The sequence below is a fragment of the Euleptes europaea genome, chromosome 4 (genome assembly GCF_029931775.1).
Source record: "Euleptes europaea isolate rEulEur1 chromosome 4, rEulEur1.hap1, whole genome shotgun sequence".
Lineage (NCBI taxonomy): Eukaryota > Metazoa > Chordata > Lepidosauria > Squamata > Sphaerodactylidae > Euleptes > Euleptes europaea.
Genome location: NC_079315.1, coordinates 66,401,940 through 66,414,554, shown reverse-complemented (window position 1 = coordinate 66,414,554; position 12,615 = coordinate 66,401,940). Strand labels below are relative to the sequence as shown.

Here is a 12,615-nt window from a genome sequence, read left to right as displayed (position 1 = left end):
GGAGTTTTATCGTTTCTTTTTCTCCTCCAATTGACTAGGTCAGGCGAGGTCAAAGACGTTTTTCTTGAAGTCTCCATAATTTTTTTTCTGAAGTCTTTCTAGGATCTTGGTTCTCCAAATCTCTGTTCCCTGCTAGATACCACCTGTCTAGCTGGAGGGGGGTTGTATGTGTATGACTGGGCCATCTCATTGTGTCTGCCAGGCCAACCATTTGCATATCTAAAGCCTTGGTGGGTGAAGCTGGTGGCAATTGACTCCTTCCCCCCAGCTTGTATTCTTGTATCCTTGTTTTGCTCAGTTCAAACCTCCAAAGAAAAATGAATTTTTCCAAAGGTTGTTTTGTATGGTTTTGTTATTGTTTCTTTCATTGTTATTTCATTGTCATAATTCTATTTTGTTATCACTTACCATTGGTTACAATGGAAGACACTCCCCTTGAGTACAGACCTTTATGGTTTGCCATCCAAATTGGATAAAACTCATAAGGATTGCAGTTCTTCCTTAGGACATCCATCTTGACAAATTTCAGATAAAAGAGCCCCCATTTTTGAGGTAACAAAAGACACCATGTTTAACATAATATCTTTGGGGCTATTGGTAGCAAAGTTTCCAAACAGAGTAACAGAGACATTAGAGTGTAGTGAGGGAATTTGGCACTACAGCCATGTAGTCTGAAGAACAGCAGCATGAGAAACAGGTGGACTGACAAGGCAAGGGCATTTGGTGGCAGAAGAAGGGCAAGGCATTGGACAGGCAGGCAGTAGCAGGATGACCTGGAGGTAGATTTGCTTGGATGGGAGATAAGGTGTGGAGAACAGAAGACAAGCAAGGGAGTACACATTGCAAGGGGGGATTTGGCAGAGCAGGGCAGGCATTGGGAGGAGAGAGGAACGAGAAGTCCTACCCCAATAATGAAAGAAGAGAAGAAAACAAAATAAAACCCAGAGCTTCTCTCTCTCCCTTGTCCCCTTAAGGAACACAGATTATGCTGTGGTTAAGAAAATGCTGGCTGCCTTGTAAAAGTGAAACCAGTTGAGTTAGAGAAAGGGAAGACTGCAGTAATGAAAGAATAGAGGAAAACGAAAATCATGTGGAATTTTTTTCATTATAAGATGTTTAGATAGCTAATTTGTTTCTTTTATATTATGATAATTATGAAACACCCCGTTTTCTTAATTGTTGTAATTAATAACAAAATAAATAGACAAGTCTACTGATCATAAGAGTGTTGTCACTGGTCAGTTGTTGTCAGACTCTGTTTCAAGTACATAAAAGATCCACTTACTGATGTAGTCTGATCAGTGGGGACCCCCATCCCTAGTAAAAGTGCAGAGGAATGCAGCCTCGGCTTCTTAACTGGCATGGGTAAGATAATAAGCATCTGGGCATCTTAATTTATTGATGTTTGCTTAACACTTTGCCAGCAACAATTTCCAAGAAACGCTAACCCAGGCAATGGCACATGCAAGACACTTGTTCCTCTGCTATGGAGGAGCACAGGAAGAATAAAAGTGATTTGTCTTTTCTGCTATAATCCCCTATTTCATGGTCTCATTGAGCTATTTTTCTGAGTTGGCAGTTTATGTTCTAAGTCTCAAAAGTCTATGAGGGGTTCCCATAAACAAGCTGCTTATAATCACCAGGGTTGCATAACTTTCATAGCATAGGTGTCATGCATTCAAGCAAAAGGGAGGCAGGTCCTGCTTCCCAAAGTCCATCTTAGTCTGAATCCAAAAATACAATGCAATGCTGCAGTGTCAAGAAATGGTACCCACTGAGCTATTATGTTGGATTAAGATAACCCATTGAAAGCAAAGCCAAAAACAGTGCCAGCAACCAGATTGATTTTATGTAGTTGCTGTGTAAATAGATTTTAGTAATTAATTGTGGAGGCTTCCGGGTCAAAATGGAAAATAGATTTCTTTTAATGTTAAGGTGTTACTTATGTGTAACCTTGTTGACTCCACTTACATCCCCTCCTTAACATCCTGTTTTTGTCATGTTTCCAATAAAGCAACAACTTTCCCCATTTAGAGTCATTACTACATTTTTTAAAGGATTTGGTTCTTTTTTGTTGTTGTTATTTCCAGAATGTCTAGTGTAGCTCCAATACAATTCCATTAATAAAAATAAGTGTTAAGCCATACAGGATGGCAGCCATATGAATTACACTGATTTGGCTTTGAACTATGTGCATTAATCAAACAGAGGATTGTTGCTTATAGAATTAACAAGCACCTGCTTTCTTTATTAATATTAGTGAGAATGCAGTGAGAAACAAAGTGTGAAATATTTAAATATAGGCTACTGTTGTAAAATGTAAAGTGTTTTGCGTGAGATAATGATAATTGTTCAAGAAATACAAAGAATTTGTATTAATAAATGTAGCTATGAACCATGTATACACCAGAGTATACAGCGTGGATGACGGGATTAAACTAGTAACAAACAGATATACTAGGTCTTCTCAAAAGTAATATCAATGCCAGATGTAGCATTTGCCCTTGCCTGCAGTTTAAATAAAAGCTGAGATTACCCATTGTCTATAAAACTGCTTAGGCAGCCTGGCCAGGTTGCTTGGTCAGCATGAACGGAAAAATGTTGTACACAGCTCCAAGTACCATTATAACTCATATAGTGGTGGATTTTACTCTGCATTTATGGTATAGCTCAGAAAGCTCCCATGTGGTTCCCATGCCTTTAAGTCTTATTAAGAGAGTGGTGGTAAGGGTGCTTATTCAGAGGTCCTATGTTACTCAATAGGGCTAACTCCCAGGAAAGTGCAGCCTACGTATGCTGCCTGGAAGCTAACAGGAAAAGTCGCAAAAATTCTTTCACACATCAGTTGTACCATGGAAGGCCCTTACCTAAATTCCAGATGATATGGTCATGTCTTTTATGTGGCACTAGGGTCTAAATAAATTGTCGCAATAATAACCTGTCTTTTAAGACAGTGATAGACAGGTTATTGTTGTGACATTTATATTTACACCCTAGTGCTACATAGGAGTGATAGACTGTGGTTGAGACTTCTTTGTTTTAAAATGTATGAGAGTTGGCACAAGTTGAATGTATTTAAGGATGTAGGAATACAGATAAGGTAACGGTAATTTCAAGTACAAGTAGAGTTCAGTGACTCAGGTTGCTTTAGCTAATCCTAGAACTGAATTGATTTCAGAGCTACCATGATAAAAAAAAATCATAATTTGCAAGTTTGTCAAACAGTGAAAGGTAGTATATTTTGACACACTAATCCAGTAACTAATCAGTTTTCTAATAAACAATCAGCAATACACTAATGTGTCATCAGCATTTCAGGAGCTCTGGAGAGGGGAAGATCTGCACATAGACGTTAATGAATACACCAAAAATCATTAGGTGATCAATACTTCTGAGTTATTCTCATTGAGCTGATAGGTCTGATACATTAGAGCTGACATTTTACATTTGTCAAGATCACAGTGCAGTTTTTAACAGCAGAGCAACCTGCTAAAATATTCCAAGAGAGACAATCAAAGAAACACAACTTAAACAATTTGACATCCTAGGCTGGAACGCAGGTGAGATGAATTACTATATAACATTTGAGTCATATGTTCCTCAAACCATAATTTCCCTAAAAATAATTAACAAGTACTTCATAATGTTTTGTGATTATGTATGCTGATCAATGCCCCTGTGATATCTTGGGTAAAAGCTATAATATTAACTCAAATGCAAGACTAGGTGTTGTTGTTTTTTCAGGTACGGCATCAAAAAAAGAGGGAGTCATCTTACATTTGCATACAAGTTAAAGTTATGTCCAGTGATGGGGATCAACTTACATTCGGGGTTGTCTTACTTTTCATTAAATACAGTAGTTCTTCAGTAAGTCCTCTGCTATACAATGTTTAAAACTGAAGGGCCTCTTTATTGTTCATAGGGATGCCTTCGGAGCAATTGTATTCGCTATTCATAGGCATCATGCAGCATCAATGAAATCCAAATAATTTCTATAAACATCACATTAAAATTAGACGGTACAGTCTACTTAAATCTTCTGCTTCACAAACCTCTTTGAAATTAATGGCACCTGTACAAAATGTATATGTATGGCATCAGGTGTTCTAAATGGTTATAAAGAAGTCACATGATGGTAAAGAACTAAACTTGTTTGGATGAGTCTATTCTCATTTGGATGAGTCTATTCTCATTTGGATGAGTCTGTTTCACTCTTCTCAAAGTTCTGGTTGATCTTTGGTATTCAGAGATGATCCAGACAGTTCAGAATCACTCATGGACACCTTCTTCCACTCAGTAAAGCCCATCCTGCTCCTTGATATACTGAGGTGCTAAGGCTAATGAAGCAGACCAGCCAGTGGTTTGACTACAAGTAAAGAAAAAATTAGAAAGGCATGACCGACAGGTCAGAACATGCTTTTGTGCCTACTTTGTGGCCATGCTGGCAACAAATAAATGTTATTTCTTTACCTCCACTGCATCTGCACAAAGCTGTCAACCACAGCTTTTCTTAAGTGATGAAGGATCTTCTTCTTTGTCAGACTCCTTTTGATACTGAAGCAGTGAGCTGTGGCTCACGAAAGCTCATACCCTGCCAGAAAATATTTTTGTTAGTCTTTAAGGTGCTACTAGACTCTTGCCCTTTTCTACTACTGCAGACAGACTAACACGGCTACCCACTGTGAATTATCCTTTTGATACTAACACACATAATGCAGAATGTAATTCTGCTATGATTGATTTGCAGGACATTTTACAGATAAAATCACTCGCTTCCATTCCAACTTGAATGCCTTTATTTCTATTGGGCAGTCTCAAAATGAGTTCAGTTTAGGTATGGTTGATGCACTGTAGTTGTGGTCTGAGGTTGCTGAGAAGTTACTTGAAGAGATGTGGCTTACCTCTTGGCTTATTCCATCTTAGAAAGAATTATACTGTTCTATGCAAGGGTTAACACTCCTTCAGGGATGGTATGATTGCCTTCAAGTAGGTGGATGTGAAAACTTCCCACAGAAACCATTTCCTGAGGGAAATGATATTAGTTACTATTGCTTGGTTGCAAATATCTCTTTATAAACAAATATGAGGGAGTAGGTTATCACCTTGCTGATGACATACAATTCTTGTTCTCATTTTCAGCAGTCTGGTTAGCCAGTAAATGTCCTGAACAAGTGTCTGGGAGTAGATGGGCTAGATAAGCAAGGGTAAACTAAATTCAATCTATAAAAGTCATGATACTGATATAATATGGCTAGTTGGGAATGAGGAGTCAGCCTGTGCTAGAGGTGCTGCACTCCTACACTGCCTCGGTGTACTTTTAGATTAGTAACTGCAGATAGTTCTCAGAATTATGTATGACGCCTATCACTTAGTGAACTTCAATTAGTGTTCAAGTTGCAGACCTTCCTTGAAAAGCGAGATCTCACCACAGTTAACCATGTCAAAATCATGTCCAGTTTAGATTACTGCAATGTAACTCTACCTGGAGATGCCCTTGAATATGGTTTGGAAACTATAATTCATTCAAAATGCAGCCGCAAACTTTGAGATCGTAAGGATTACAAGGAATGTACTCACAAATATCAAAAGACTTACCCTGGCTGCCAGTTCATTGTTGGTTACAACTCCAGCCTGATTCTTAACTTTTAAGTGCTAAACCACCTAGGACCAAGGTATTTAAAGGATTGTTAATCAGATACAAAATTTGTTTTGTTATTTAGCTTTTTCATTTAAAAACATATGTTTTTAAATTAACACATTTTCATTTCATTTCCTCTTCTCATTTGATCCCCATTTACTGTTCAGACAGGATGTTGCCACTGGCCAAGCATCACTTTCTTTCCACTTTCCTCAGTGTCTCAGACATTCTTTCTGATACATCAGAACAATACTGTCCAGCAGCCTGGATCTACTTTTCCCAGGATGCACCAAAGCACAAGCTCCAGACACATAAGCCAACGTATCAGATATAGGATGGTATGGCAGGGATTCTTTATCCACCAGTCCCTGAGTTGGCCTGGTCAGTAGTAGGAGTAATCTCCACAACAGTCACAACACTAGCTGGCACAGTAAGTAGTGCCTAAATGAATTCTCTCCCCTTCCCATCTCATCTCTCTAACTACTATTGTATTGCTCACATTTAGGGGAGGAGAGCCACGGCTCACTGCTAGAGCACCCTCTTTGCATGAAGAAGGTCCCTGGGTCCACCCTCAGCATCTCCAATTAAAAAAGTCACATAGGCAATGTGAAAGTCCTTTACGTGAGACTCTGAGGAGAACCACTGCCAGTCAGTAAACACTATTGATTTAGATAGACCAGTTATTATACTGATTCAGTATAAGGCAGCTTCAGGTGTTTGTATGTGTTCATGAGTTCTACAAGAACACATAAGTGTCAAAATTAAGAGAAATTAATTTTGCCCTGTGTGAGGGTTCCCAACCTCCCTGTGCAAACTCCATAAAATCACTTGCTCAGACGGTTATGCAGAAACAAGGAACTTTATTGGAAGCTTCAGGTTAGTATAGGCCCTACAATGGCAAAGTTGCAAGTGCTAGCAATTTCACAAAGACAGAATTATAACCCCTACAGGGAAGCAGATGTCAAATACATGTTATGGGAATCTACGAGATAATTGTGCATGGTACAGGAACATCAAAGATCTCAGGAAGCTCGTTATTGCTATCTACACACCAAGGCCATAGCTGGTGGGAGGGAGTCGGAGAGAGCAAGGGAGGTGGACGGTGGGAAGAGACATTCCAACCTGGGGCCTGCTGGACGCAGCGCCTGAACCAAAGAAAGGCAAAAGGTCTGGACTGCTTTTATGAGCCCAGGGGGGGGAGCACACAAAGCAAAAGCTTACAGACCCTTACACCCTGACCTGGATAGCTCAGGCTAGCCCCCTCTCATCAGATCTTGGAAGATAAGCAGGCTCAGCCCTGGTTAACAATTGGATGGGAAACCACCGAGGAAGTCCAGGTTGCCACATAGAGTCAGCCAATGGCAAACTACCTCTGAATGTCTCTTGCCTTGCAAACCCTATAGGGTTGCCATAAGTTGGCTGCAGCTCATCAGCACTTTCCACCACTAATATTAATTTTACTATTTTTTAAAATAAACTTTGAATTCATGATATTATCAAAGCTGGAAAGTGTATGGGCATTTGTTTATTAGTTTGTATCAAATGCCGATCCCTAGGGACTATCTGAAACCATCTGAACCTGCCCAGAAGTGAGATCTTTCCCAAACACCCTGTGCTATATGTCCTCAATTTTAGAGATGAGGGACCAAAGATACATCTTTCTCTTTGATGGTGCCCTACCTGGCAATGGGCTTAAGTTGTAGGGAGGTGTCAGGTAAAGATTTTTATTTTCTCAACTGCTTGCTCTGTATTTTTCACCGAAATTATAATGCTGCTGTGCTCTGTTTTGTTTTGTTGTTTTAAACTCTGCAACTGCTTATTGCATTTGTTGGTTATTCTGCTTTTACTCTTCTGGGTGTTCATAAAATGACTGGATTTAGTCAAGGATCATGTACAGCGTCATTGCTGATTTTTTACTGTGTCTCTCTATTGTTAATTTTATTGGAATTTTTGCAGTAACTTTATTGTGCTGGCTTTTATTGTTTCTCAGCTAATTGTTTAATTGATTATATTGTTGTAAGTCTTTTGAACTTCAGCTTAAGAATGCGGGGCAGAAATTACTTAAATAAATGTGAGCTAGGAACAGGTGTCTCATTTTGAATCACACACATCCCTGTGACAGTCCTTGCAGAGGGCCTACATTTTAATGATTCATGGTCTTGCGATGCAGTTCAAACCAGTGGAGGTAGGATATCAACAGAACATAACACTGCTGAACTTTTCGGTTTCTCTATTGTCCAATACATTTTTTTAAAATTGTTTAAACAATCACTGATGCTTCCTGCACCCTGTTTTGAAAAGACATCTGCATATTAATCTCCAACAAGTATAGAAGTTTTCGATTGCAGCAAATCAAAGTGATTATTGCTTCATGGCTTCACAATTGCTCCAATAGGTAGCACTCCTGATTTTAAATTAGCAGGAGGTGAAATTCTATTTGTCATCAATTTCTCCTAGGGGTTTCAGAGCAGAAAACTGCAGACAAGCTTCTTCTTTGATGGCTCACTCCTAAAAATCTCTTTTTGTTCTTTATCTATTTGAACTGACAGTGATCAGAGCTGCAGCAGGACAGGCCTCTCTGGAGAAATCACCTTCCCCCTGTCTATTGACAGATCCCTCTGTTCTGAATCAGACAGGCCCTGTCCCATCATAGGCATCAAGGCCTTAGAAGTAGCCACCAATTAAACCTCTTGAGCCGGTAAAATCTGAAGCCACTTTTGAGTGTCTGTTCTGATTAGGCAGGATAAGACAAAGCCCTTCGCCCCCCAGGAGCAGCTCCCCAGTCTCAATTTTCTCTCTTGCCTTTCCCAGGTGCGAGAGGTGTGAGAGAAGCTTCACACAAGCCACCCAGCTGAGTCGACACCAGAGGATGCCCAATGAGTGCAAGCCAATAACAGAGAGCACAGAATCAATTGAAGTGGATTAACTGATTGACTGGTTGGAATTAAACTGCAAGGAAAGTCATGATTAAATGTCACGGACACTTAAGCAAAACCAAAGATTTCCTCTGAGCAACTTTCAATCAGTCCCAGAAAACCAAGAGCAGTAATAAAATAAGTAAGATGTTAAGAGATATTGATCCTGGTGTGGAAGTGAAACCAGGAAAGAGATTATTTATTTATGACTAGGAATGAGACTGATTTCAATGGACAAGAAACTAGGGCCAGCTAGCATTTCTAGTCCCCATCCCACCAAGTATTGCTTTATTTCTAAAAGCTTTTATAATTGTTATTTAATACCAAAGCAACAGATATCAAGGGTTCTTTTACCCGTAGCTATGACTAAGAATGCACATGAACTTGTTTATTGTTGCACCTTTTTCTTTAGCATGACTCAGTGGACCCAGGTATACTCCGTCCTGGCTGGGCTTTATTGGGTCGCGCTGCTCTGGATGTGTCTGTAATTAAAAAAAAATGTTGTATTTAAATGGCAAGACAGAGAAGACAATTCAGGACCATCTTTGTGTTGGTGTCAGACCTCCTCCAGCTGATGGACATTTCATTCCCATGGTTTCAAAAATCACATTTTGTGCACTTTTTTTTGTATAAATGTTTTCATTACCCAGTGTCGTATTGGCCCAGAAGATCCCAGAAATGTTAAATAAACTTGGTCCTCTATATATCTGTAGGTGTATATATTGTAAAAGTACCAGTAAGGAAAGCATCTGAACATGTAGAACATATCATTCACATGATGAACAACAGTTTCAGTGAAACAGTGGCATACTTATCTAAAAGTATCATGTTTGAAAACATAAATGTTAGAAGTCGGATAGCAAAAAAAAAAGTATTTGATGGCAGTATCAGTAAAATTAGTAAAACAGAATTATCCACATTTAACATTTTAAATAGCATTTAAGCATTTATCCAACACAGAACAACTTCACATAATATTGGTATTGTAGGGCACAGGGCTGGTTTTGTGGCCAACCCAACCAAGTGGTGGTTTGTGGTGGCACAGTGAGGCAGAGGTGCCCGTGCCCTGAAGGGTCCTCACCTGGCTTCCAGCCATCAGTGGAACAGGAGACGGCTGTCATCCCTTCCTGAACTCTACGCCACTGCCAGTCGACTCCAAACCCAGTCCCTTGGTCCTGCATAGGGGGGGCTCCACTTGTCTCCCTTGCCCTGCGTTGCTTGTTTCATGGGACCAGCAAAGTTATTAAGACTTTAATCTAGCACATTCTTTTAAAAGTCTCATAACGAAAGCTGATTTACAGAGTTGTCCTTAGGGGCTGCTTTTTTAAAGAAACTTAAAACGAACAATCTGATTTACAAATTAGTGAAAACAAATACTAGAATTTCATCTAATTAATTAATTTACTTAAAAGTCAAAATGTGTTTTTGAGTCAAGGTTTAGCCTACAGATGTCAATTTTTTACTTTGGTCCTTGGTGCTTACGCCAATCTTCAGTTGTATGGTCTGCCCTTTAGGAATCAAGCAACAAGTTATGTCAGAAGTCATTTGGACTGTATTGGCTTAAATTGAAGGTCTCTGACTTAAATTGGTTTGTTCATTTTTGTCTTTGGAAAACCTACCTCATAACTTTACTGGTGGAAATGAAATTTACTACAGAATCTCTAATGCCACTTAACATGATGTGCTTTCACTTCAATCATTTAGATATACCTAGGCACCACTGGCTCATTACCGCTATAGGCTGAGCAGTTTAATTCTATGGATAGGCTTTCACTATTGTGGCAGAAGTACGCTATACGTTTCAGCCATAGTGCATCTACTTATGGGATCAAGCCATTAAAAAAAGTTGGGGCATGATCCAGTGCCTCACTAATGCCTCTGCATGTACAATTCCCTCCCAGGAATGTCCATTCTAAATGAACAGATGGATATACGTGACAAGGTAATATGTGCTGAATGGCACATGCAGGACATCAGCTGGAGTGTAGTCCTATAAGTACAAGTATAGCTATTTAATAAGTGTATAAGGTTTTAAGGTGTGTTTTTTTTTACATTATCCAGGAACAATTGAAAATGTTACCTTAAAAACTTAGTTTGACTTTGTATCCAGAAAATCCCATTAATATGACCTGAAGTTCCCATAAAAGTGGTTTTCTCACAATCTTTTCCAGTAAATGCATCCTCAATTTAAGCCTGATAACATGTCCTATATTTAGGTGACTCATGCATGGCTTCACATTTTAGCAATATTATTCTAGAGTGGCCTATTTTCTTTCCAGGTGTATTACTACTAAATTCCACAGCAGTAGCCTACTTAGTCTATTGCTATAAAATCTACAAAGTCTTGTGACACCTTAATGACTAACAAATCTATGTGACCTAAGCTTTCATGTGTCAGAGCCTAGTACAAGAAATGCATGACATGATTGTTTATTGCACATTGCTTATGCCACAATCCTTTTTTTTCAACAGCCACAGAACTGCTGTATATCGAAATCAAGAGATGTTCTTAAAGTTTATACATGATGGGTTGGATCTTAAAGAACTGCACATGGAATGAGTCCAGGGAAAGGATTTTTACTGCAATCCTTTCCCCACTGAAGTCCCTGCTTCTGGGGATTGGAAGCAGTGAGGGATGTGGCACAAGGATCATAAGTCAGAAGAGGGAATTAGCAGAAATTTCTCCTAGCCTCTCTCTTGTGCAAGCTTTTTTGTGACTTGATCTTTTCCAGGAAAAGGGTGTGTGTGGGGGGAGTGACACACTGCTGACTCTCACTTCTGTGTATAACATCCTCCACCAGCTACATTCCCTGTACAGACCCCAGAATAACCTGATCCTTAGGAGATCTTTCAGAAGGCACCAGGAGAGACCGGGGGGCGGGGGAGGCAGCAAAACTTTGTTTTACCAATTTGCTCGATTCATGCTTCTTTAGGATCCAATACAAGGTTTTTGTGTGAGCAGGAGAAAAAGACAAACCATATACTCTCTGTGACTCTGATTCAAAGCCCTGTTATTTGGCACTAAGGGCTCCAACAGATGAGATGAACATCACATAGCAATCTGTCCATCAACTGTAAATTGCTAATCCTTCAATCTCCACTGAGTTTCACTATTCAAAATTCCCCCCACTATTCAAAACTCCCCCCTCCCCCGCCCCCCTCTAAGTTTAGAATTTTAGAAGAAGAGGTATGGTTCTAATTTCAATAAACTTTAAAAATGAGTTTAAAAAAAATCACTTGGGCCAGTTTTTGCAAATATAATATACTGGTTGTTCAGACACAAAGAGGCCTACATAGATGTAATATTGCTTTTTGATATATGATAGCAACTACGTGGGCCACAGAGGAATAAAGAAGTTTATACCTTCCCACCCAGCATGGTTTTGTAGTACAAAATAGTGCACCTCTTGCTGTTATTAGCCCCGGAAAGGAAAAAGGGTAAGCAAAGAGAGGGCACTTTCCCCCCATCCCCGCTCTAACAGCAGAAAGGTGAGAAGTAGTTTTGATTGGCAAAACAATGTGGAGGTGGAAGGCTTACATCCCTTTTCTTCTTTTGCAGCAGCCCCAGAATTAGGCAGTCTTCTCACACTGGTTTATGTGTCAAGTACAGCAATGCGAAATGTTGCAGTACTTGACACCTAAAACAAGAAACCAAAATATTAAGGATTCAAAGAAACCCAGTCCCATTAACTTCAGACACAAAGTGAACGTATTCCCAGTTGTCCTCATCTATATGTCCCAATAAACTAAGTAACCAAGCTGTAGTTGATTCCAAAATAGTGTGTTTCATATTACATAAAATGATCTAAAATATATATCTAAACAGCAGCTTTCTGCACTATCAATCTATTTTATGGTGCCACACTAGATGTCCAGGGAGTATGCATGAAATGCTCTTAATATTTCCCCTCGTTTGACATGGAAAGTTGATGGCCAGCATGAACGTAATAGTATTCACCAGAAACCCACATCCCATCCCAAGGTATTGTCAGGCTTGAAGTGAATTTCATCCTCTTCTGGGCTCTTCGACACCATCTCACAGTGTTGCCTGAAAAAAAAGAC

The 12,615-nt window shown here is 39.5% G+C and overlaps 1 protein-coding gene across 3 annotated transcripts in view; it reads left to right on the top strand.

Moving 5' to 3' along the window:
- Positions 1-9,243, top strand: part of PRDM6 (PR/SET domain 6) — a 107,287-nt gene extending 98,044 nt beyond the window's left edge. For all 3 annotated transcript variants that reach the window (XM_056848014.1, XM_056848013.1, XM_056848012.1), the window contains one exon: positions 8,450-9,243. In XM_056848014.1, the coding sequence (XP_056703992.1) occupies positions 8,450-8,564 (115 nt within the window). In that variant the 3' untranslated portion in view covers positions 8,565-9,243. The remainder of the gene's footprint in view (positions 1-8,449) is intronic.
- Positions 9,244-12,615: the final 3,372 nt, after the last annotated feature.